Consider the following 25,447-nt stretch of genomic DNA (forward strand, 5'->3'; position numbering starts at 1 on the left):
CCATACTCACCAGCGCAAGGCACTGGGAGTAATCCAGAGATTATTACCTTTGAGGTCCTGCTTTTAACTTCTTCCCTCGCTCCTGAAACTCAGACTACAGGATCTCAACCCTTTTCCTTCCAATGTCATTGGTTCCCACATGGACCACGACTTCTGGCTGTTCCCCTTCTCCCCTCAAAATGTTTTGCACCCTCTCAGTGATGTCCTTTACGCTGGCAGCAGGGAGGCAACATACCATGCGGGACTCATGTCAGCAGTTGCAGAAACGCTTGTCTATCCCTCTGACTATCGAATCCCCTGTAACAACTGCATTTCTTTTGCCCTCCTTGTGCAGCCGAGTCTCCCATGGTGCCATGGATTTGCTCCTGACTGCACTCCCCTAAGGTGTCAACACCCTCACTGGTATTCAGCACTGAATACCGGTTTGAGAGTGCCACATTCCCAGGGGACTCCTACACTGCCTGCCTGTTCCTCCTAGTCTGTCTGGTGGTCACCCACTCCCTCCTCCACCTGAACGCTCTGTAGCGGTGACCACCTCCTGAAACATGCTATCCAGGAAACTCTTAGCTTCCCGTATGCACTGTAGTGATGCCAGCCGCCCCTCAAGCTCAGAAACTCTGAGCTGGAGCTGGAGCTGGAGCTCGAGCAGTTGGCGGCACTTAATGCACATGTGGTTTTCCAGGACACACGAAGTGTTCTGAGTGGAACAACATTTGGCTTTCCACTGTTCCCCATTGTAAGTTATATTGAAACATCAGGTATGGGGATAAATGTGTTAAAATTATTTAATTAGTTTTAATTCAGATTATATTAGTACTAACATTACTTTAATTCTACCTGTTATGCCTTTTGAATTGACTTGCACCTCTTTCCAGGCATAAGTGGCTAACATCTTGAAAAATCCCCTGAATGGGATTTAAGCATAAATTCATAGGACTATTTCTGCCCAGGCTACTGCCACTTTTATGAGTGCATTGTTGAACTAATGTAGTTTTTATTTTGCCAAATTTATCATCAGTTACTTCAGTTCCATACAGGATTTAAATGAGGGAATGCCACATAAGGTCACTGAATGTAGCTCATGTATAGTAATTATCACAGCCAATGGGAAAGTAATTTCAGTCATGATGTTGGTACACCACTACCTAGAAATTACTGTCGCCAACGTTACCAGACAAATATTTAACACGTTTATGTGAGATTCCTTTGTCCGCTATTTTAGCTGAAGGGTTGACCATTGTAAAATAGTGGACATGTCATAGGAATGTTTTAAGCATTCATCAATTAATATCACCAAGTCTTTTCTAGACTTATGCGAAGAGCTGAAACTTGCATTGCAACAAGTTATTGTATCATAGAACATTTACGCCTCTGCTCTCCTTACTCGACATGAATGCCCTAGAAGATCCCCACTAAACATTACTGACACTATACAAAATCAACCAGGCAGAAAAATATTGCCGCCCCTCCCCCCACCCCAACACCATTACATTAATAACACAAGCAGAAGCCTATTTTCCTATCACCACAAAGCCTACTAAACTGAGACATGTTCCATCTACCACCACAGAAAGCCAACTAAATTAAAATATATTATAACTACCACCACTGCAAGAATAAATAAAATAGTACAGTTCTTTTGCCAGTTGATTTTTGAGTTCAATTACATCATTAAAAGAGAGTGGAATTGACATCTGTTCAGAGGAGGAATTAACGCTGATAGAGATGTTAACATAGTGCTTGACTTTTTTTTAACAGGAAAGGAAATTAATGTTCTTTAAAGTAAAGATCAACAGGTCATGGGTGGGGGGAGAGGACAGAAGAAGTCCATGTTAGAATAATTGCACATGGATTCTGAATGGAGTGGGCTCGATGGGCTGAATGGCCATTTCTTTCTTTGGGGTTTATGTTCTTATTACAAATAAATTCTCACAAGAAACCTTTTTAACACTAATCCTCTCCTTAAACCTATATTTATCATCATGCACCAAAGTTCCACAAAATAAATCAATAACTATATCACATTTCAGGATTTTTTGACCACCTTTCCACAGAAAGGATTTGTGAAAAAAAATTACTTTTAAATGTTAAGTGTATTTCACCCAAGTTTATTTTTTAAAAAGGCACCGAGACAATAGGTGGTTAAGATACTAGTGAGCTAAGCTTTGATGTTGTTCCCTGTAGACTATAAATAATGGGCAAATTTGTTAAACTGTCTCAGCAATCGATTAGCACCTAACATGCATTGTGTTGGAAAGTTTCTACTCCCCTCTGGTTGTGAACAGGGGGTGATAATAAACAGAGGCACAGACAGAAAGTCAAGTCCAGAAAAGCCTGTAAAGCAGGTCAGGTTTTTAAAATAAAGCTGACTTCTTCTTACCAAATGTTTTCTCGGTCCACCTTCAAAGAGATTGAAGAAGCACACATGCAAAAGATACAAATATCCAGTTCAAATCATAAGATACAACTGTTACACCCTTGGATTATGCTTTTGTATTGTTAGATTTTGGCCAGTACAGTCACTGTAAGATGCTCAGACAACTTACAGGCATGACTAACACCACTGTACCTCAGAACTTATCTAAGACAAGACCCAAATTTGTAACCACCTACGATCATGTATTCAACAAAAACGATATTACAATAAGTATGTACAACAAATTTCAACCTATTAAAGGCTAAGCACTTAAAAACTTCATCTTTGGGATCTTGATCATCTTGATCTGCACAAGAAAGGATGAAATTTTCGCTGACTGACTATGAATGGATGCAAGAAATTACCACTAAGGTAACCTCACCAGTACATTCCAAACAACTAGTAATCCATCTTCAGGCACTCACTGCTGTCCTAATATTCTAAATCTTCAGACCAGTCTGAAGTGCTTATAGATGTGCAGCTCCATCCTACAGGTAGAATGCTAATCATTCGGTCTCACTTCATAAACACATGATAATGATTTGAGATAATACCAAGTTATACATGGATCCCTGGATATTAACAATTGAGCACGAATATTAATCACTCAAAACAGTACTCTACATGGCTATCTGTTGGGAGAAAATTTCATTAGAACTGAGGGTCAAACTCACTTTGAAATCCAGTGATGAAAATTGGGGCAACTTGGATTAATTCTGGTTGTTTGTACCTCCCTTAATTTACCTAGTTTAGATTAAATTTTCAGTGTAAATGCCACTCTTGTCTGCTTCATGTAATTGTACCAGCACCTGAAGCTGCTTCTGCTTCTGTATGATCACACTATGCAAAACCTGAATGCAAAAAATAGTTTTGCCAACCTAAAGTCTTGGTTTTCTTCCAATTTTCTCTTCGCTGCACTCCACCCCCTGAGGTATTCAAGTTTAACATCACACTGTAATGAGGTGTACTGATAGGAGTACCCATCTCAATGCCAGTTACTACAAAATAAATTTGACTTGTTCTCAAATAAAGTTACCATGGACAAAAAAAAGGAGTATGACAGGTGTTGTTAGATATGATATTTCCTTGTCACTTGAACCGGCCAGATGGACCTTAATGGTCTTTTCTGATCCTGTACATTCCTGTGTTCCATCTTGGCCATATGCCCATGGGAACAGAGGTCGCTACTAGTTCACATAAACTTGTAAGCCGATCTTCAGGATCAGGGAATAGCATGAAGACAAGCAGTTAGAATCATAGAAAGGTTACAGCACGGAAGGAGGCCATTCAGCCCATCGAATCCATGCTGGCTCTATGCAAGAGCAATCCACCTAGTCCCACTCCCCTGCCCTATCCCCGTAGCCCTGCAAATTTTTTTACATTCAAGTACTTATCCAGTTACCTTTTGAAGGCCATGATTGAATCTGCCTCCACTACCCCTTTTGGGCAGTGCACTCCAGATCCTAACTACTCGCTGTGTAAAAAAGTTTTTCCTCATGTCACCTTTTGTTTTTTTTGCCAATCACCTTAAATCTATGCCCTCTGGTCCTTGACCCTTCCACCAATGGGAACAGTTTCTCTCTATCTACTCTGTCTAGACCCTTCATGATCTTGAATACCTCTATCAAATCTCCTCGCAACCTTCTCTGTTCCAAGGAGAACAACCCCAGCTTCTCCAGTCTATCCATGTAACTAAAATTCCTTATTCCCAGAATCATTCTAGTACATCTCTTCTGCAACCTCTCTAAGGCCTTCACATCTTTCCTAAAGTGCGGTGCCCAGAACTGGACACAATACTCCAGTTGTGGCCGAACCAATGTTTTATAAAAGTTCATGACTTCCTTATTTTTGTACTGTATGCCTCTATTGAAAAGCCCAGGATCCCGTATGCTTTTTCAACCGCTTTCTCAACCTGCCCTGCCACCTTCAACGATTTGTACACATATATCCCCAGATCTTTCCGTTCCTGTATCCTTTTTAGAATTGTGCCCTCTAGTTTATATTGCCTCTCCTCGTTCTTCCTACCAAAATGTATCACTTTGCATTTTTCTGGGTTAAATTTCATCTGCCACGTGTCCACCCATGCCAACAGCCTGTCTATATCCTCTTGAAGTCTATCACTATCCTCCTAACTGTTCACTACCCTTCCAAGTTTCGTGTCATCTGCAAATTTTGAATTTGTGCCCTGTACAGACAAGTCCAAGTCATTAGTATGAAAGTTATGAAAGACAGATGAACTAGAGAAAATAATAAATAAAAAGCAAGAGAAAATAAATCTCCTGTATATACAGTTTTTGTTTACTTTTAATATATATATGTTTACTTTTAATATATTTCAGTTTGCATGATTTTTGAAAGAGGCAACAAAAATTTAATGCTATCTTCAGCATTTATAGCAAATTTGAACTCTGTCACTTTTACAGTTCTGTTGTTTTCACTCTTGAACTTGAACTTCTTTTAGAATATAACTTGGCTGACATTTCAAATTGCTCTGTGCCTGGAGTTTGTGATAGAAAGACCCCTCTGGTCATACTTCTGGGGCTTTTGGCTCTGTCAGGTTTCTTTTTGCTCTTAAATCGACAGGTAACGATAATTCATTTCAATCTATTATATAAACCCTGATTAAAGTTGCACCTATAGTGTGACTTAATCTAGTATATACCAGTGGCATTACCTGGTCTATGATGTTGCAGGCTGTTCCTATATCTTACTTCACTTCAGAAGCTAAAGGAACGACTTAATTAAAACTACCAGAGATGTTTAATTTTAGCAGAATCAGAGTCAAAATATAAGATATGCCCTGTGAACTGATCTTTGATTCTGTACATCTTGCTAATCCCCTGAGGAGGGCAGTTTCCTTTGACATGGTCAGAATAGTTTGCGTTCACATCAATGTAAACATACTGTCCTATGATTGATTCTTATAAGGGTTGGTATGTCTAAAATGTTTCATTAGAGACTGTCAGCCTTTAGGTCTTCATAAGAACATAAGAAAAAGGAGCAGGATTAGGCCATATGGCCCCTCGAGCCTGCTCCGCCATTCAGTAAGATCATGGCTGATCTTCAACCTCAACTCCACTTTCCCGCCCGATCCCCATATCCCTTGATTCTCCTAGAGTCCAAAAATCTATTGATCTCAGCCTTGAATATATTCAATAACTAAACATTCACAGCCCTCTGAGGTAGAGAATTCCAAAGATTCACAACCCCGAGTGAAGAAATTTCTCTTCGTCTCAGTCTTAAATGGCCGACCCCTTATCCTGAGACTATGCCCCCTAGTTCAGGACTCTCCAGCCGGGAGAAACAGCCCCTCAACATCTACCCTGTCAAGTCCTCTCAGAATCTTATATGTTTCAATGAGATCACCTCTCATTCTTCTAAACTCCAGAGAGCATAGGCCCATTCTACTCAATCTCTCCTCATAGGAAAACCCTCTCGTCCCAGGAATCAATCTAGTGAACATTTGTTGCGCCGCCTCTAAGGCAAGTATATCCCTCATTCGGTGAGGAGACCAAAATTGTACACAGTCCTGCAGGTGTGGTCTCACCAAAGCCCTGTACAATTGCAGCAAGACTTCCTTACTCTTGTACTCCAACCACCTTGCAATAAAGGCCAACATACCATTTGCCTTCCTAATTGCTTGCTGTACCTGCATGTTAACTTTATGTGATTTGCGTACAAGGACACCCAAATTCCTCTGAACACCAAGGGCTCGATATTAGCACCCGCTATCCTGGCGGGGGGGGCTCCGAAAATCGGGGATCCCCGGGGCAGGGCGGGAGCCCGGCTCCAACCCACCCACTTCCGGGTTTCCCACAGACACGCTGACATGCGCGCGCAGCCCCCACATGTGGGACTCCCGCAGGCAATTAAAGCCAGCGGGGTGCCACTTAAAGTATTTATTTAGGTATTTCAGGTCATTTAGAGACCTGATTAAGGAGATATTTCAGGAGGGGTGGGATTTTACAAACAACTGGGACTGTTTCCCATACTGGGGGATACACTCCCAGTTCAAATGGATGTGTTGCAGCCATCAGCCTGTGGCAGCTGCAAAGGTCCATTTGACAGGTGGGGGGAGACCCTCACTCATTGCAGGAGGCCACTCTGTCACTTTGGACAAAGTTTGGCCTCCACCACCCTCCTCCTAACAATAAAATTCACCAACTTGCACACTTACCCTGGTGTCCAGACACATGTACCTACCTTGCAGACCCCCTCAGATGTACATCTTCCGGAGACCCCCTCAGATGTACATCTTCCGGATGGGGGCCGCCGTAGCTGCAGTCATGACCTCCTCGGAGGGCGAACAGCATCACCAGCCTCGCCGGCCACCTCTGACATGTGGAGCTCCACAACACAGTGCTGTGACACATCCACCTGCACAGCAGGAGGGAGGGCAACGGCAGAGAGAAATGCATCGCAGAGGGCACAACTCTCGCCACAGGGTCCACAGACTGAGGCTCAGCTTCCTGGACCGCTCTGAGCAGTGCACATGGAGGCTCAGAGTCACTCGACATGTAGTCGTGGACATCTGCAGCCTCCTTCATGCCGAGCTGCTCCCGGTTGGCCCGAGCACCATCTTCTTACCTGTCGCTGTCAAAGTCACCACTGTCCTCAACAACTTCTCCTCCACATCCTTCCAGGGTGCCACCGAGGACATCGCCGATGTCTCTCAGTCGTCTGCACAAAAGAGCCCTGCAAATACACCTACACCCACTCTGCAGTGACACAATGGGTGGCATCAGGTGTGGGTCTTCATTGTGATCCTCAGGAAAGGGCATTATTGCACAAACCAGACAGGATTCGCAAAGACGTGGCAGTAGTGGTGCCAATATGATATGTGATGTGAGTTGGTCAGAAATTAAATATAAGTAAAAACCATGACAAACCCTCAAACACCCTTGTGCATCCCCTTCATGCTCACGACACGTTTGCCTTACGCTGCCTACTGCACATATGTGATGCATGCCCTGTGGCTGCAGCACAGGTAGTGGCAGGTTGAGTGAGGCTGACCGTGAAAGAGATGCATGAGAGAGTGAGTATGAGATAGAGTCATGAGATTGTATGAGGATTGGGTTGAGTGGTAGTGGCAGGATGAGTACTGGCGAGGTGAGTAAGTGCAGGTAAGATGAGGATGAGCTTTGAGTGGGTGTGAGGAGTGATGTGATAGAGTAGTGTTGGCAGTGCAGAAGGAGGTGTGGGGTGGGGGTGGTGATGTGGCAGACGGAGTGTAGGGGAATGAGTAAGTGTACTCACTTTGGCTGACCTACTTAAGTCATTGCAGCGCCTCCTGTAGGTGCGCGATATCTTGGTGGTGCAGGTGACCTCCTCTGCCACCTTGAGCCAGGCCTTCTTGGTGGCAGAGACAGGCCACTTCCTCCCGCCCGCCGGGGGGAAGATCTCTGTCCTCCCCCTCCTCCTCACCCCGTCCAATGATACCTGGAATGAGGCATCATTAACCTGGGAGCAGCCTTCCCCCTGGGCTGCTCCATGCTGTAATTTTTCCTATTTCTTGCAGCATCAGTCAGTGGAGGACTGCCCCTTTAAATAGAGCTCCTCCAGCTGACAGACCTTACTGCGCATGCTCAGTCTGCCCGCCGCGCAGATCAGCAGTGGGGAACCCGGAAGACCAGGTAAGTGGCTCCAATTAGCCTGTGGTTGTGCGCGGGGCAGACTGATTTCACCGGGCGCGTTACCCACGCGCCTAATAGACCCCCCGCCGCGAACTCGCCACCCTGGTAATATCGAACCCCAACATTTAATAGTTTGTCACCATCTAAAAAATATTCTGTTTTTCTATTCTTCCTACCAAAGTGAATAATCTCACATTTCCCCACATTATACTCCATCTGCCACCTTCTTGCCCATTCACTTAACCTGTCCATATCCCTTTGCTGACTTTTTATGTTCTCTTCACAGCTTACTTTCCCACCTAGCTTTGTATCTTCAGCAATCTTGGTTACATTACACTCGGTCCCTTCATCAAAATCATTTATATAAACTGTAAATAGCCCCAGCACTGATCCTTGCGGCACCCCACTAGTTACAGCCTGCCAACCTGAAAATGACCCGTTTATTCCTACTCTCTGTTTTTGGTCCATTAACCAATCCGCTGTCCATCCTAATATATTACCCCCAACCTCATGAGCTCTTATCTTGTGTAACAACCTTTTGTGTGGCACCTTATCAAATGCCTTTTCCAAATCCAAATATACTACATCCATTCGTTCCCCTTTATCTACCCTGCTAGTTACAACCTCAAAATATTCTAGTAGATTTGTCAAACACAATTTCCCTTTCATAAAACCATGTTGACACTGCCTTTTTTTTTATTCGTTCACGGGATGTGGGCGTCGCTGGCAAGGCCGGCATTTATTGCCCATCCCTAATTGCCCTCGAGAAGGTGGTGGTGAGCCGCCTTCTTGAACCGCTGCAGTCCGTGTGGTGACGGTTCTCCCACAGTGCTGTTAGGAAGGGAGTTCCAGGATTTTGACCCAGCGACAATGAAGGAACGGCGATATATTTCCAAGTCGGGATGGTGTGTGACTTGGAGGGGAACGTGCAGGTGGTGTTGTTCCCATGCGCTTGCTGCCCATGTCCTTCTAGGTGGTAGAGGTCGCGGGTTTGGGAGGTGCTGTCGAAGAAGCCTTGGCGAGTTGCTGCAGTGCATCCTGTGGATGGTGCACACTGCAGCCACAGTGCGCCGGTGGTGAAGGGAGTGAATGTTTAGGGTGGTGGATGGGGTGCCAATCAAGCGGGCTGCTTTATCTTGGATGGTGTCGAGCTTCTTGAGTGTTGTTGGAGCTGCACTCATCCAGGCAAGTGGAGAGTATTCCATCACACTCCTGACTTGTGCCTTGTAGATGGTGGAAAGGCTTTGGGGAGTCAGGAGGTGAGTCACTCGCCGCAGAATACCCAGCCTCTGACCTGCTCTCGTAGCCACAGTATTTATATGGCTGGTCCAGTTAAGGACCTAATCATATTATGATTTTCTAAGTGCCCTGCTACCACGTCCTTAATAATGGATTCCAGCATTTTCCCGATGACTGATGTCAGGCTAACTGACCTGTAGTTCCCTGTTTTTTCTCTCCCTCCTTTCTTGAATATTGGTGTTACATTTGCTACCTTCCAATCCACCGGGACCATTCTAGAATCTAGGGAATTTTGGAAGATCACAACCAATGCATCCGCTATCTCTGCAGCCACCTCTTTTAGAACCCTAGGATGTAGGCCATCAGGTCCAGGGGATTTGTTGGCTTTTAGTCCCATTAATTTCTCCAGTACTTTTTCTTTACTGGTATTAATTACTTTAAGTTCCTCTCTCTCATTATACCCTTGGTTCAGTGTATACATTCTAAAAGACAGTATAATTAATTGTTAATTATGTTCCAAGATGTGGATTTCATGGGCCAGATTAATAGAGTGGATTAACAGTTTATATTGCTCCATTGAGAAAACATAGCAGTTCAAATTGAATTTCTGTTGATTACTGAATTCAAGCTGCTGGCTAGGCTTTATGTTTTGGGAAGTCCCACTAAGGGCAATTATGTGAGAAACATGGGGCCCGATTTTAGCACCCGCTATCGGGTGCGTTCTCGGCGGGGGGGCCTCGAAAATAGCGAAATCCAGGATCCCGAACGGATCCCGCCTCGATCCCACCCACTTCCGGGTTCCCCGCTGACGCGCCGGCGTGCGCGCGCAGCCCCCGCTGGTGGGAATCCCGCAGGCAATTAAAGCCAGCGGGATGCCACTTGAATGTATTTACTTAGCTATTTCAGGTCATTAACTGACCTGATTAAGGGACTATGTGGGATTTTGGATCAACATGGGACTGTTTCCCACACTGGGGGAAACACTCCCAGATCGAATGGATGTGTTGCAGCTGTCAGCCTGTGGCAGCTGCAAAGGTCCATTTGACAGGTGGGCGGGGGGAGACCCTCACCCATTGCAGGAGGCCACTCTGTCACTTGGGACAAAGTTTGGCCTCCACCACCCTCCTCCTGACAAGAAAAGTCACCAACCTGCACACTTACCCCGGGGTCTGGAGACATGTACCTACCTTGCGGACCCCCTCAGATGTACATCTTGCGGATGGGGGCCGCCGTAGCTGCAGTCATGACCTCCTCGGAGGGCGAACAGCATCACCAGCCTCACCAGCCTCGCCATCCACGCCGTCCACCTCTGACACGTGGAGCTCCACAACAGAGTGCTGTGACACATCCACCTGTACAGCAGGAGGGAGGGCTACCGCAGAGGGAGATGCGTCGCAGAGGGCACTACCCTCGCCACAGGTTCCACAGACCGAGGCTCAGCTTCCTGGACCTCTCTGAGCAGCAGTGCACACGGAGGCTCAGAGTCACTCGACATGTAGCCGTGGACATCTGCAGCCTCTTACATGCCGAGCTGCTCCTGGCTGGCCCGTGCACCATCTTCCTACCTGTCACTGTCAAAGTCACCACTGCCCTCCCGAACTTCTCCTCCACAGCCTTCCAGGGTGCAACCGGGGACATCGCCGATGTCTCTCAGTCGTCTGCGCAGAAGAGCCCTGCAAATACACCTACACCCACTCTGCAGTGACACAATGGGTGGCATCAGTTGTGGGTCCTCATAGTGATACCCAGGAGCGGGCATTATTGCACAAACCAGACAGGATTCGCAAAGACATGGCAGTAGTGGTGCCAACAGAATGTGTGATGTGAGTTGTTCTGAAATTCAATAGAAGTAAGAACCATGACAAACCCTCAAACACCCTTGTGCATCCCCTTCATGCTCACGACACGTTTGCCTTACGCTGCCTACTGCACATATGTGATGCATGCCCTGTGGCTGCAGCACAGGTGGTGGCAGGTTGAGTGAGGCTGGCCGTGAGAGAGATGCACGAGAGGGTGAGTATGGGATAGAGCCATGAGATTGTATGAGGATTGGGTTGCGTGGTAGTGGCGGGGTGAGTACTGGCGAGGTGAGTAGGTGCAGGTAAGATGAGGATGGGCTTTGAGTGGGTTTGAGGGGTGATGTGACAGAGTAGTGTTGGCAGTGCCGAAGGAGATGTGGGGTGGGCGATATTTGGTGGCGCAGGTGACCCCCCTCTGCCACCTCGAGCCAGGCCTTCCTGGTGGCAGTGGCAGGCCGCTTCCTCCCGCCCACCGGGTGGAAGATCTCTGTCCTCCCCCTCCTCCTCACCCCATGTATTGATACCTGGGGTGAGGGATCATTAAACTGGGAGCAGCCGTCCCCCTGGGCTGCTCCATGCAGTCATCTTTGCTATTTCTTGCAGCATCTGTCAGTGGAGGACTGCCCCTTTAAATAGAGCGCCTCCAGCTGACAGGTCTTACTGCGCATGCGCAGCCCGCCCGACACGCAGATCAGCAGCGGGGAACCCGGAGGAGCAGGTAAGTGGATCCAATTAGTGCGTTGCCTGCTGCGATCGCGCGGGAAACCCACTAATTTCACCGGGCGCGTTGCCCATCTGCCGGGAACCCGCACCCCTGGTAAAATCGGGCCCATGGTTTCTTTATTGGTCCACAATTTATGGGTAAAGGCCTTGTTAACTGTTCTGGTTGTAGACTCGCATGTGATCTAAGTTTAAATGATTTGTAATTTAGGCAAGGGAAAGCAATGTTTTTTGGCTCTTGTTGTGAATGGTTACAAATATTGGGCTTGGCGATTGGAATGATTGAGAGGAATAATCCAGCACCTTGGATATTCTTGGAGAGTTCACGAGTAGATAGTGTCTATGGCCTCGATATTAACCCCCCCATGATGGGTGGGAGCGTGTCGGGGGCGGCGGGTTAAAAATGTAAAAACTGGGAACGTCCCCAACCCGCTGCATATGCGCCCGTTGCCGTTTTTATGGCGGTGGGTTTTGTGGCGTGTGAGTGTCCCGCTGTTGAGAGGCCAGACGCTTCTTTAACATATTTAAATCACAGTGCAATTGAGAGCCTGATTTAAATTTAACAGTTGCCATGTGGGTTTCCCAAGGCTCAGGGAACCCGGCAGTGTAACGGAGGCAGGAGCTGCCAGCTCAAAAAGGTAACTGCCTTTTACAGTACTCCTTGTGGGCCAGGAGGAGCAGGAGTGCTCACCCCTGGCCTCTCAAGGAAGCCTTCGGCATCCCTCCTGCCGATCGCAGCCCCTCTTTCCCCCTGACACGATCACCTCCCCACCCCCCAATATGCCCCGATCTCTCACTCCCTCCTTCCTGCAATGGTCTCTCTCTTCTCCTCCCCCACCCCCCACCCCTACCAAGCCCCGATCTCTCGCTCTCGCCCCTTCCTGATTTCCGGGGACCGTCCCCAAGCATCCCCGACTGTGGCTTCCTGCCGCTGGTTTTCCCGCCCGTCAAGAAAGAGAAGATAAGAATTATAATGAGGTCCTGCCATTAAATTTGGCAGCACATCCCCAACCTTGCCGGGTTTTCCCGCACTCCCCCGCACCCTCCCCTTAAATATGGGGGCCTATGTATTTATTTTAATCTTTCCTTGCTATGGAAATTCAAAAGTCTGCCCTATATAACATGAAGGCGACTCCAAAAGCATTACTCCTGATGTAATTAGAGGTAACTTCAAGCAACAAACCAGGGTGTGTAAATATAAAAAGATTTGTTTTTATATTGTTTATTTATCCCTTAACACTATGGAATTGATACTCAGAATGAGATGGCACACATCTAAAAGGACAAGAGGATAGAAAGTACTAATTGAAATCACAGGCATGCAAATCAAACTCAAGCAGGTGAATCCCATCATGGGTACATGCAAGTACTGCATAGAGAAAAGGTGCAGTAAAGAGGACTCAAACAGAAACATAGACATTTAGATTTAAAGAACACAAAAAGCTCCTTCTCTTCAAAAATCAAACATTAAAAATCAAACCATGCCACCTCACACAAAATGTTACCAAAACAGTCTTCTGCAAAATATTGAAGCAACAAAAAAAAGTGAAAACCATGGAATTAAGATGCAAAATTCGAGGTAAGCAAAAAAAAAAGTCTTCCCAGAATATGATTGCAATCCCTCAAAAAAAAATCAGACAAAATTATTGTTTGAAAAAGAGCCACAAGGGCATCAGCAGCCATATACCAATTATGGAATGGAATACAATATTATTCTGTATGGGCTAACTGTGGGTACATGGTGTGCCAAACCTCGGGGACAACAGGGCGATTGGTTTACGATATTTATTTTTCTAGTTACACCCAGGGAGAAATCTCCCAACCCCAAAACAAAATGTGTAAACACTTGCAGAAATTGACAGAAATAAATGAGATGGAGGATACACTAGATTCTCACCGAATTCAAGACCCACAAAAATACTGTGGCAAAAATATATAGAATTTACAGTTCCAAGAAAATTTGCACAAAAAAACCAAAATAAATAAATGCCCACATCTTAAAAAGAATGAGACTTTCCCTGGATCAGTAACAGTCTTGATGTTTAATTGGTGTTTTTAGTCATATCCATTATTCCTGTGTTTAATTCTACATGACAAACCACAATGGTTTTAATCCCAGGAGGACATCGGGTGTGTCATCGGCACGAGGCCCGAACCATTTTCAAGGCCGGGTCTCATTTATATTAGATCTGTGAGCTGTGAACGCTGTTCCAGTGCTCACAAGTAACTTGCCAATTGTGGGGGGGGGGGGGGGGGGGGGGGGCAGGAATTCTGCTGGCTCCTACACAGAGCTGAGCTGGCAGCAGACCGGATGATTTTATCTTTTCCCAGGCAGCCTACGGACCACTCAACCACATCCAAGAGTTTTCGGAGTATTTGTCAATATGAAAATTGTCATAAAGATACATGAGAAATTATGCCTCTCTTCAAAATGTTTCTTTTCAACGTTTGAAGGAAAAAAGAAACTCCCACAGATTGCTCCCTGGTTATCCAAATTGCACCTAGCAGATAATGGCATAGATGGAAGAGGAAACGAAAGCAAAATGGGTCCAATGATGTTTACTGAAATGTTGTGCCAGTAAGTGTCAAGAATAACTTGTAATCTAACTAAGCTTGATAACTATAGCTATGGAAGTATTTAACCTGTTTTAAAGGTATGTCTTTTTTGTGTCAGCGTGATCATCAGGGATCTTTCTGAATGTTTAATTTATGTGTTTGTATGTTCATCATTGATCTCTTTGAATGTTTATCTAATTCATGGTTGTCACCTGGCCACATAAGCCTGATAGCAGTAAATTTTATAATATTGGAAGAAGTATTCTCTTCTAAATCAGATCAGAATAAACTCCTAGGAGTTAAATTGGTTAACCCCCGAAAACGAGTGCTGGGATCGCGGTGCGAGATTAACCTGCACTTGGTCGTTGAGATGCAGGCAGCACGTAACATTCGTGCTGCCTGCTGTTTTACATGATTTCTGCTTGTAGCCAGCACTACCTGCGCAGTTGAGTGGCTGCTCACCAGCAGGGGGCCCAGATATCACGGGTGGCTAGCACCACTGAAAGGCAGCCTGCCCCTCTTAAAGGGGAGGTGCACTGTAGCTGCTGGAAGTGGTGGAAGTCAATGGTGAAGTGAATCTGTGCTGCAATATAGTGATGATGAGAAGTCTGGATTTTTTAATGAGCAACAACTTGGCTGCTCAAAGTTTGCAGGACTGTTGTATTTTCAAAATATAAGATACGGGTCTGAACGGAGTCTGAAATCGCACACGTAAAACACAGAGGCAGGTCCCATCCTTATGTTTACAAACTGTTGAATTCTTTCAAAACATTGAATAAAGGTCACTCACAACTACGTCCCACATCCTCCAATCTGCATGCCAGGCACTGCCAATCTGCCGATGCTAGTTTGTATCGGGCCTGCAAGGGAGCATGCACTAAGGTTCTCTGATAATGCACTAGAGGCCTTGATGCAAGAGGTGGACAGAAGGAGTGGCATCCTATATCTACAGGGGGGCAAGAAACCCTTCAGACATATGCTCCGGAGGCAGTGGGAGGCAGTCGGGGACGAGGTCAATGCCAGGAGCATAGCACCACGAACATGGATACAGTGCAGGAAGAAGTTCAGTGATTTGATACAAGTGGTCAAAGTGCGTGAGTTCAACTGTCAAGTAGCATCCAGGAACATAGGAACAGGAGTAGGCCATTCAGCCCCTCATACCTGCTCCGCCATTTGATAAGATCATGGCTGATCTGTGATCTAACTCCATATACCTGCCTTTGGCCCATATCCCTTAATACCTTTGGTTGCCAAAAAGCTATCCATCTCACATTTAAATTTAGCAATTGAGCTAGTATCAATTTCCATTTGCGGAAGAGAGTTCCAAACTTCTACCACCTTTTGTGTGTAGAAATGTTTTCTGATCTCACTCCTGAAAGGTCTGGCTCTAATTTTTAGACTGTGCCCCCTACTCCTAAAATCCCCAACCAGTGGAAATAGTTTCTCTCTATCCACCCTATCTGTTCCCCTTAATATCTTATAAACTTCGATCAGATCACCCCTTAACCTTCTGAACTCTAGAGAATACAACCCCAATTTGTGTAATCTCTCCTCGTAACTTAATCCTTGAAGTCCGGGTATCATTCTAGTAAACCTACGCTGCACTCCCTCCAAGGCCAACATGTCCTTCCGAAGGTGCGGTGCCCAGAACTGCTCACAGTACTCCAGGTGCGGTCTAACCAGGGTTTTGTATGGCTGCAGCATAACTTCTGCCCCCTTGTACTCCAGTCCTCTAGATATAAAGGCCAGCATTCCATTGGCCTTATTGATTATTTTCTGCACCTGTTCATGACACTTCAATGATCTTTGTACCTGAACCCCTAAGTCCCTTTGGACATCCACTGTTTTTAACTTTTTACCATTTAGGAAGTACCCTGTTCTATCCTTTTTTGATCCAAAGTAGATGACCTCACATTTGTCTACATTGAATTCCATCTGCCACAGTTTTGCCCATTCATCTAATCTATCAATATCGCTTTGTAATTTTATATTTTCATCTACACTGCTTACAATGCCACCAATCTTTGTGTCATCGGCAAACTTAGATATGAGACTTTCTATGCCTTCATCTAAGTCGTTAATAAATATTGTGAATAATTGAGGCCCCAAGACAGATTCCTGTGGGACTCCACTAGTCACATCCTGCCAATGTGAGTACCTACCCATTATCCCTACTCTCTCTCGCCTTTCGCTCAGCCAATTTCCTAACCAAGTCCGTACTTTTCCCTCAATTCCATGGGCTTCTAACTTAGCTAACAGTCTCTTATGTGGGACCTTATCAAATGCCTTCTGGAAGTCCATATAAATAACATCCATTGACATTCCCCTGTCCACTACTTTAGTCACCTCTTCAAAAAATTCAATCAGGTTTGTCAGGCACGACCTACCTTTCACAAATCCATGCTGGCTCTCTCTGATTAATTGAAAATTCTCGAGGTGTTCAGTCACCCTATCCTTAATTATAGACTCCAGCAATTTCTCCACAACAGATGTTAGGCTAACTGGTCTATAATTCCCCGGTTTCCCTCTCTCTCCTTTCTTAAAAAGCGGAGTGACATGTGCAATTTTCCAATCTAGAGAGACAGTTCCTGAATCTAGAGAACTTTGAAAGATTATAGTTAGGGCATCTGCAATGTGCTCACCTACTTCCTTTAAAACCCTGGGATGGAAACCATCTGGTCCTGGGGATTTGTCACTCTTTAGTGCTATTATATTCTTCATTACTGTTGCTTTACTAATGTTAATTTTATCGAGTCCCTGTCTCCGATTCAATATCAGTTTTCTTGGGATGTCCGGAATGCTATCCTCTTTTTCTACTGTAAATACTGACGCAAAGTAATTATTCAACATGTCCGCCATTTCCCCATTGTCGATGACAATATCCCCACTTTCAGTTTTTAAGGGGCCAACACTGCTCCTGATCACCCTCTTTTTCCTAATATAACTACGAACTGCACCATTAGCCGCATCCACTGCTCCACACACTATATCCCCCATCACCCACATACCAACAGACTCTTTCAATCAGTATTCAACTCTTCCAAACAGATGCTTCGAATCTCACCCTCACACATTACCACTGTTGCAAGCCACACACCCGCAGCCCACAGGTCGCACACACTGGCACACACTGAGAGCCACGTCACCCAAACATCTTGCAGGGTACTCACCGACACACGTACCACTTTCTTGCAGGAGAAGGTGGCGCATAATAGGAGACAGCAAGTGGCAGTGGCTCCATTGGACATGAACCTGCTGTCCTCTCTCAGGATGATGTGGAGATGCCGGTGATGGACTGGGGTTGACAATTGTAAACAATTTTACAACACCAAGTTATAGTCCAGCAATTTTATTTGAAACATCCCACATTCACCTGAGGAAGGAGGAAGCCTCCAAAAGCTTGTGAATTTCAAATAAAATTGCTGGACTATAAGTTGGTGTTGTAAAATTGTTTACAACTCTCTCAGGATGACAGCATTCCTGTCCCACCCCTGCACTCTGCCGGTGCCCTTGCTGTTGCCTGTCAGCTAGCCAGCCCATACCCTGTAGAGTATTGAAACTTTATTAAAGGAACATAGGAACAGGAATAGGCCATATAGCCCCTCGAGCCTGTTCCGCCATTCAATGAGATTATGGCTGATCTGTGACCTAACTCTATATACCCACCTTAGCCCCAAATCCCTTATACCTTTGGTTAACAAAAATCTATCAACCTCAGATTTAAAATTAACAATTGAGCTAGCATCAACTGCCGTTTGCGGAAGAGAGTTCCAAACTTCTACCACCCTTTGCATGTAGAAGCGTTTCCTAACTTCACTCCTGAAAGTCCTGACTCTAATTTTTAGGCGATGTCCCCTCGTCCTAGTATTCAAGTATAGGAGACCTCCAAAAACAGGTACAAATACATCGGCAGCCAGAAGCAATGATCCAGCAACGAACCTGTAATTCCTGCATGATCCCTTTAAAAAGCACTGGTGGGGGGTCCTCCCTGCCGTTTAAGACCTGTTCAGCTGTGCAAGGTTAAGACAGTGCACTGGCTGGAGTATGGCGTTCCAAAATCGCATCTGTCCCTTTAAATCAGCGTTGCACACTGTTCCACTGTATAATCTCCCTACTTTATCTTCTGCCGGCGTTCGTTAAGTGCGCGTGGGCATACGCCTTTACCAATATGACGTACTGCGCACGTCATGCCGGAAGTGTGCGTCGCATCTCGGACGCCATTTTCAACGCTTAGGAGTCCGCGTAGTGCCTACACAATGGCCGCTATGTGGCACAATTTAGCCCCCTACAGAAATTCATTGGTCTCTGCCCCCAAAACACAGCTTTTCCCTCCCTTCTGCTTCTTATTGCCAAGCCAGTTTTCAGTCCCACAAACTACATTTAAGTTTCTTATGTGCAACTTAATTACCCCTTCAAAGAATTCCACATAAGTGATGCATAACCTAATTCCTCTAGTTTCTTATGACCTTTGTTCCCTCTAGCTAGACATTTATAGCATTCTATATAAAGCTCTCATGTTTTCCACCACTGCCAATGTTAGGGTAATTGGTCTATAAGTTTTAGATTTTTGAGTGTTGCTATAACATTTACTATTCTCCAGGAATAGCTCCTTAAAGATATTAACCAAAGCTTTGCTTATTTTCTCTCTCTTGTGCGTAAATATTCTAGAGTACATGTCATCTGACACAGGTCTCTTGTAGACAACTACTAAGAAGAAAAGTTTGGCGGGAGTGCTTTCTCTTCAAAGTGTTGGATAAAATAATATTTTTATTAAAAATATCTTATTACTGATTTTAAAAATTTGCAACTCTCAAGGCACCCATCATTTAAACCTTTCTTGCCTCCAGGGGCACTCTGGTGTCATCACTAATGGGGATATGCCACCTGCTTCGCAGAGCAGTGCCATTCATCTTAATGGGGATCAAACATTCATCTGGTTTAAGAACCAATCCAGAGCCGTCCGCTCTGGATAGCACTCTATTAGATCATCATGCATGGATGCCCAATGCTGCTATCTGCACTTCCCATCTTCCACTGGCTAGCAGTGGCCTGCTTCTTGTTTATGAAATGAACCCAATGCATCAAGCATCCACTCAACACCTAAATCTGATTCACAAACTGATGTGTCTATCCTTTAAATTTATGGGGACCTTTGACCTGAAGTTCTCATTGAAGACCTCTACGCTTTTAGAACTCATCTCTTGTAGACAAAAGGCTCTGAGGAAATCACTTAATGTTCTTTGAAGTTAGGACTTTAAGCTTGGTTGGCTCCAAACAGCATTTGGATTATTTTTTGGTATTACAATTTTTACTGTACCTTTCAATATTCAAACAATCCAACACACCTGGATGTTGATGACAAGCCTATGAACACATGCTATCACCTGCTTGATGCAGAATTGTGCTGCTGAATTGGAAAGTGTAGGTATTTATTGATGAGCATCCTAATATTAAAATTCTACAATGTCAGCTACTGTTTGGTTATGGTAGACTTGGACAAGTGGGAGAATGTATAGAGCTAAGTTGTAGAAGACAAATTTATTCAAATAGACAAATTGATCCAACCGTGGCTAACTAGAGAAGTTAAGGATAGTATCAGATTAAAAGAAGAGGCTTATACTGTTGCTAAAAAGAGTAGTAAGCCTGACGATTGGGAGGGTTTTAGAAATCAGCAAAGGATGACCAAGAAATTGATAAAAAGGAAGAAAATTGAATATGAGAGTTCACTAGCAAGAAATATAAAAACAGATTGTAAGAGCTTCTACAAGTATGCAAAAAGGAAGAGATTAGCGAAAGTAAACGTGGGTCCTTTAGAGGCTGAGACAGGAGAAATTAGAATGGGGAGTAAGGAAATGGCAGAAATGTTAAACAAATATTTTGTATCTGTCTTCACAGTAGAAGACACAAAAAAATACCAGAAATAGTGGGGAACCAAGGGTCCCTAATGAGAGTGCGAAACTTAAAGTAATTAAGATTAGTAAAGAAAAAGTACTGGAGAAATTAGTGGCACTAAAAGCCGACAAATCCCCTGGACCTGATGCCTACATCCTAGGGTTTTAAAAGAGGTGGCTGCAGAGATAGTGGATGCATTGGTTTTGATCTTCCAAAATTCCCTAGATTCTAGAACGGTCCCCATGGATTGAAAGGTAGCAAATCTAACCCCGCTATTCAAGAAAGGAGAGAGCGAGAGAAAACAGAGAACTATAGGCCAGTCAGTCTGACATCAGTAGTAGGGAAAAGGCTAGAATCTATTCTTAAGGATGTAGTAACAGGGCACTTAGAAAACCATAATATGATTAGGCAGAGTCAGCACGGTATTATGAAAGGGAAATCTATTAGAATATTTTGAGAGTGTAACTAGCGGGGTAGATAAGGGGCAACCAATGGATGCAGTATATTAGGATTTTCAAAAGGCACCTGATAAGGTGCCATGCAAGAGGTTGTACACAATATTAGGGCTCCTGGGATCAGAGGTATTATATTAGCATGGATTGAGGATTGGTTAACAGACAGAAAACAGAGAGAAGGAATAAACGGGTCATTTTCAGGTTGGCAGGCTGTAACTAGTGGGGTGCTGCAAGGATCAGTGCTTGGGCCTCAGCTGTTCACAATATATATCAATGACTTAGATGAAGGGACCAAGTGTAATGTATTAAGTTTGCTGACGATACAAAGCTAGGTGGGAAAGTAAGCTGTGAGGAGGATGCAAAGTGGCTGCAAAGGGATATAGACAGGTTAAGTGAGTGAGCAAGAAGGTGGCAGATGGAGTATAAAGTGGAAAAATGTGAAATTATCCACTTCGGTAGGAAGAATAGAAAAGCAGTATATTTTTTAAAAGGTGAGATACTAAGAAATGTTGGTGTTCAGAGGGATTTGGCTTTCCTTGTACACGAATCACAGAAAGTTAACATGCAGGTACAGCAAGCAATTGGGAAGACAAATGGTATGTTAGCCTTTGTTGCAAGGGGGTTGGAGTATAAGAGTAAAGAGGTCTTGCTGCAACTATATAGGGCTCTGGTGAAACCACATCTGTACTGTGATAAAAACAGAAAATGTTGGAAATACTCAGCAAGTCAGCCAACATCTGTAGAGAAGGAAACAAAGTTAAAGTTTCAGGTCGATGACCCTTCATCAGAACTGGAGTGCTGTGTACAGTTTTGGTCTCCACACCTAAGGAAGGATGTACTTGCCTTAGCGGGGGTGCAACGAAGGTTCACTAGATTGATTCCTGGGAAGAGAGGGATGTCCTATGAGGAAAGATTGTGTAGAATGGGCCTATATTCTCTGGAGTTTAGAAGAATGAAAGGTGATCTCATTGAAACATTTAAAATTCTTAATGGGCTTGACAGGATAGATGCTGAGAGGCTGTTTCCCCTGGCTGGAGAATCTGGAAGTAGGGGGCATAGTCTCAAGATAAGACATCGGCCTAATAGAACCAAGATGAGGAACAGTTTCTTCACTCAGAGGATTGTGAATATTTGGAATTCTCTACCCCAGAGGGCTGTGGATGCTCAGTCGTTGAGTACATTCAAGACTGAGATCGATAGATTTTTGGACACTAAGGGAATCAAGGGATATGGGGATAGGCAGGAAAGTGGAGTTGAGGTCGTAGATCAGCCATGATCTTATCAAATGGCGGAGCAGGCTTGAGGGGCCTTATGTCCTACTTCTGTTCCTATTTCTTATATTCTTATTAGAACTTGACTGGAGATATGTGCTAAATAACATGCAATTTCCATTGTGTTTCAAGGCAGTAACAACCTCAAGAAGTTAAGATGGCATCATAAACTAAGAGAGGAAAGACTGAGGCATGTTACTATTTTGGAACACAGTCCATAGTGTGCTACTCTTTATAGCATTCACACTTCAAGATTTCTGGAAGTTTTTATATTTACTATGGTTCTCCTGAATGACAGAGTTATTATAGACTGGTACAAGTGGCAACTCCACAATCAAACCAGAAGATTTGACAGGAAGTGATGTTGAGTTGTTGTCGACTTGAATGGAGCAAATCCATACCATAGCTTGTTAAACGATAGGACAGAAATGTTTATTGCATTAATTTTGTCTCGATTATACTGGAATAAACTAATAATATTTCCCAATTCCTTATTTTTACTAGTATTCAGAATTGAACCATTCCACTTGTCACTTTTTTTCTTTGCCTTGTAAATTGAATTTTTTCACACAGGCTGATCAAGTTTTCAGATCATTTGACTGAACTGAATTTAGATGATAATTGCCTGGGTGAGCTGTGTGGAAAAGAAATACTTGATGCCTTAAGAGAAAGGAAAGAAGGTACTTTCAAAATTTGTTTTATTAGTTAATCAGTTTATCACCAATTTAGAAATTCTTGTCATAAAACCATAGACATTTACAGAAGAGGCTGCCATTTGGCACATTGTGTTTATAACGAGTCTTTGCTAGAGCAACCAAAACTAATCCCTTGTAAAGCCTTGTATTTTCCTCTGCTTCAAATATTTATCCAATTTTCCTTAAAGATGCAATAGTCTCTTCCTCAACCATTTACTGCGGCAGAGCATTCCACGCTCCAACAACCCTCTGTATAAATAAATTTGTCCTAACCCTTTCTCCTCACACTCTGATTATTTTAAATTGATGACCCCTCTTGTCCTTGACTCCCCAATCGGAGGAAATAGTCTTTCCTTGTTCACTCTATCAAAACTTTTCATAATTTTAAATTGCTCCAGTGGAAATAGTCCCAATATCTCATGTCTCTCCCGAAAACTATAGTTGCCCGTCCATGGCACTATCCTGGTATATCTATGCTGTACATTCTCTGTGGCCAATGTCCTTTTATAATGGATCACTCAAAACAGCACACAGTATTCTGACTGTGGCCTAACCAATATTTTGTATAAATTTATCATTACTTTTTACTCTTGCATTCTATATTCTTATTTATAAAACTCCAATTTTCATTGTCCACTTTGTGGCTTTACTTACCTGTACTTACACTTTAAAGGTATTGTATATTTGAACCCCTACGCCTTTCTGTTCATCCATACCCTTCCGTGTCCTATATGTATGCCCCCATTCCTTGTATTTTCTCCCAAAATGTATTACCTCACACTTATCCACATTAAATTGCACCTGTCAGCAGTCTGCCCAGTCTACTAACCTGTTTTCCTGAAGACATTTACAGTTCTCCTCACTGTTTGCCAAACCTCCTACTTTTGTGTTATCAACAAATTTTGAGAGATTGTTCCCTATACTCAAGTCCTTTATATATACTGAGAATTAACGTGGGCCCAGCACCGACCTCTGGGATACCTACTTCCAATCCTTCCCCTTTCCGCGGAACACTCATTTACCCTAACACTTTGTTTCCTGTGTGTCAACCAGCTTTCCATCCATGCTGCTCCAATTCCTCTTCTACCATATACCTTAATTTTGCTAACAAGTTTCCTGTAAGATACCTTATGAAATGCCTTCTGAAAATCCATGTGCACTCTATTTACTGCAGTAGCCAATCGGTTACTTCTTCAAAAACAAACTCTTAAATTTGTCAAGCTTGACTTGCCTTTAACAAATCTGTGCTGGCTGTCCTTAATTAATCCATATATTATTAATAAATGCTTACTAATTTCATCTCAAATACTGTATTCTAAGAGGTTTCCCACAATAGCTCTACACTGACAATGTAATAAGGATTAATGATATTAGTGTGCCACCACAATAGATGAGCACCTATCTACCCACCAGGCAGTTATGGGCACTGAACTCAGGATTACCCAATACCGAAGCCCAGCTACCACCGCCAAGAGCACGTTTTGTTATTTCTGAGTCCTGTGACAATGCACTCATCCTGTGAACCGAGGAACAATTGACATTACCAACTCGTGCCACTGCAAAAAAGTATTTGCTGGACAAACATGACAGTTGTGGAGTTTATGATCCTGACCTTTCTTCATCTACAGGAAACTGTGTGGTGATTGACAAATCCTCTGAAGAGGAAAAAGAGAGAAGTGGCAAATTGAGACTTTTTAATTTTAAAAAAATAAGGGCTGTTGCAATTATGAATAAGTTATGTGGAGAGACTAGAGAAGCTGTCATTTTGTTTTCCTTTTCCTTAGAGCAGAGAAGGTTGAGAGGAGATTTGATAAAGCTGTCCAAAATCATGAAGGGTCTAGACAGAGTAGATAGAGAAACTGTTCCCATTGGCAGAAGGGGCGAGAACCAGAGGACACAGATTTAAGGTAATTGGCAAAAGAACCAAAGGCGACATGAGGAAAAACTTTTTTACACAGCGAGTGATTATGATCTGGAATGCACTGCCTGAAAGGATGGTGCAAGTGGATTCAATCGTGGCTTTCAAAAGGGAATTGGATAAGTACTTGAAGGAAAAAATTTTGCAGGGCCAAGGGGAGAGGGCGGGGGAGCAGGACTAGCTGGATTGCACTTGCAGAGAGCCGGCACGGCACGATGGGCTGAATGGCCTCCTTCTGTGCTGTAACCATTCTATGATTCTATGCTGTACCCTGCTGGAATTTCACAAGCCTGACATTTCGACAGGCCACAATACAACATCTCCTGTCAATAAAATAAAAAGGAACATTGTCGTTTGAAGTTGTGAATAAGTCTGCATCCTATTTATTAATCCACAGCTAAACGCATGACACTTTTTATGAGAATGACTTGGTGCATTTTTGTTTCCAGCAAAGTTGCCGAGTTTAAAAATCAAAGTGACAGCCCAAATGAATGCGGATAACTTTAGCAGCATTTTGAAACACACCAAAAAGCTCAAGAAAACCAAAAAGAAAAAGAAGGTAAACCAAAGCATATAACAGCTGCAGAATGGCATTGAAAACTGAGTGAGTATTTCATACTAGTTTAGACCCAGAGTTAGTGAGCTTAACAAAAAAAAAATCAAAATATCATCACAGCAGTGAAAAAAGAGAATCATACAGAGTAGCTTGTATCTGTGAACATGGGCGTACTCATTGGCAGGCATACTGCAGTGGAGCAGCAGGAGAAGTGGACTGTCTGGGGTACAGAGGGTATGGAGTGCATGACTTGTAGCAGGTACTATCAAGACAATAGTCAGCTACCTGGGCATACCA

General features: G+C 43.9%; 1 protein-coding gene across 1 annotated transcript in view; it reads left to right on the forward strand.

The window, feature by feature from the left end:
• Positions 1–25,447, forward strand: part of LOC137331343 (uncharacterized) — an 86,021-nt gene that overhangs the window by 51,401 nt on the left and 9,173 nt on the right. Inside the window, exons 8-10 of the mRNA XM_067995076.1 lie at positions 14,262–14,385; positions 22,555–22,661; positions 25,044–25,153. Coding sequence (XP_067851177.1) covers positions 14,262–14,385; positions 22,555–22,661; positions 25,044–25,153 — 341 coding nt within the window. The remainder of the gene's footprint in view (positions 1–14,261; positions 14,386–22,554; positions 22,662–25,043; positions 25,154–25,447) is intronic.

Source organism: Heptranchias perlo, chromosome 13 (assembly GCF_035084215.1).
Source record: "Heptranchias perlo isolate sHepPer1 chromosome 13, sHepPer1.hap1, whole genome shotgun sequence".
Taxonomy (NCBI): domain Eukaryota; kingdom Metazoa; phylum Chordata; class Chondrichthyes; order Hexanchiformes; family Hexanchidae; genus Heptranchias; species Heptranchias perlo.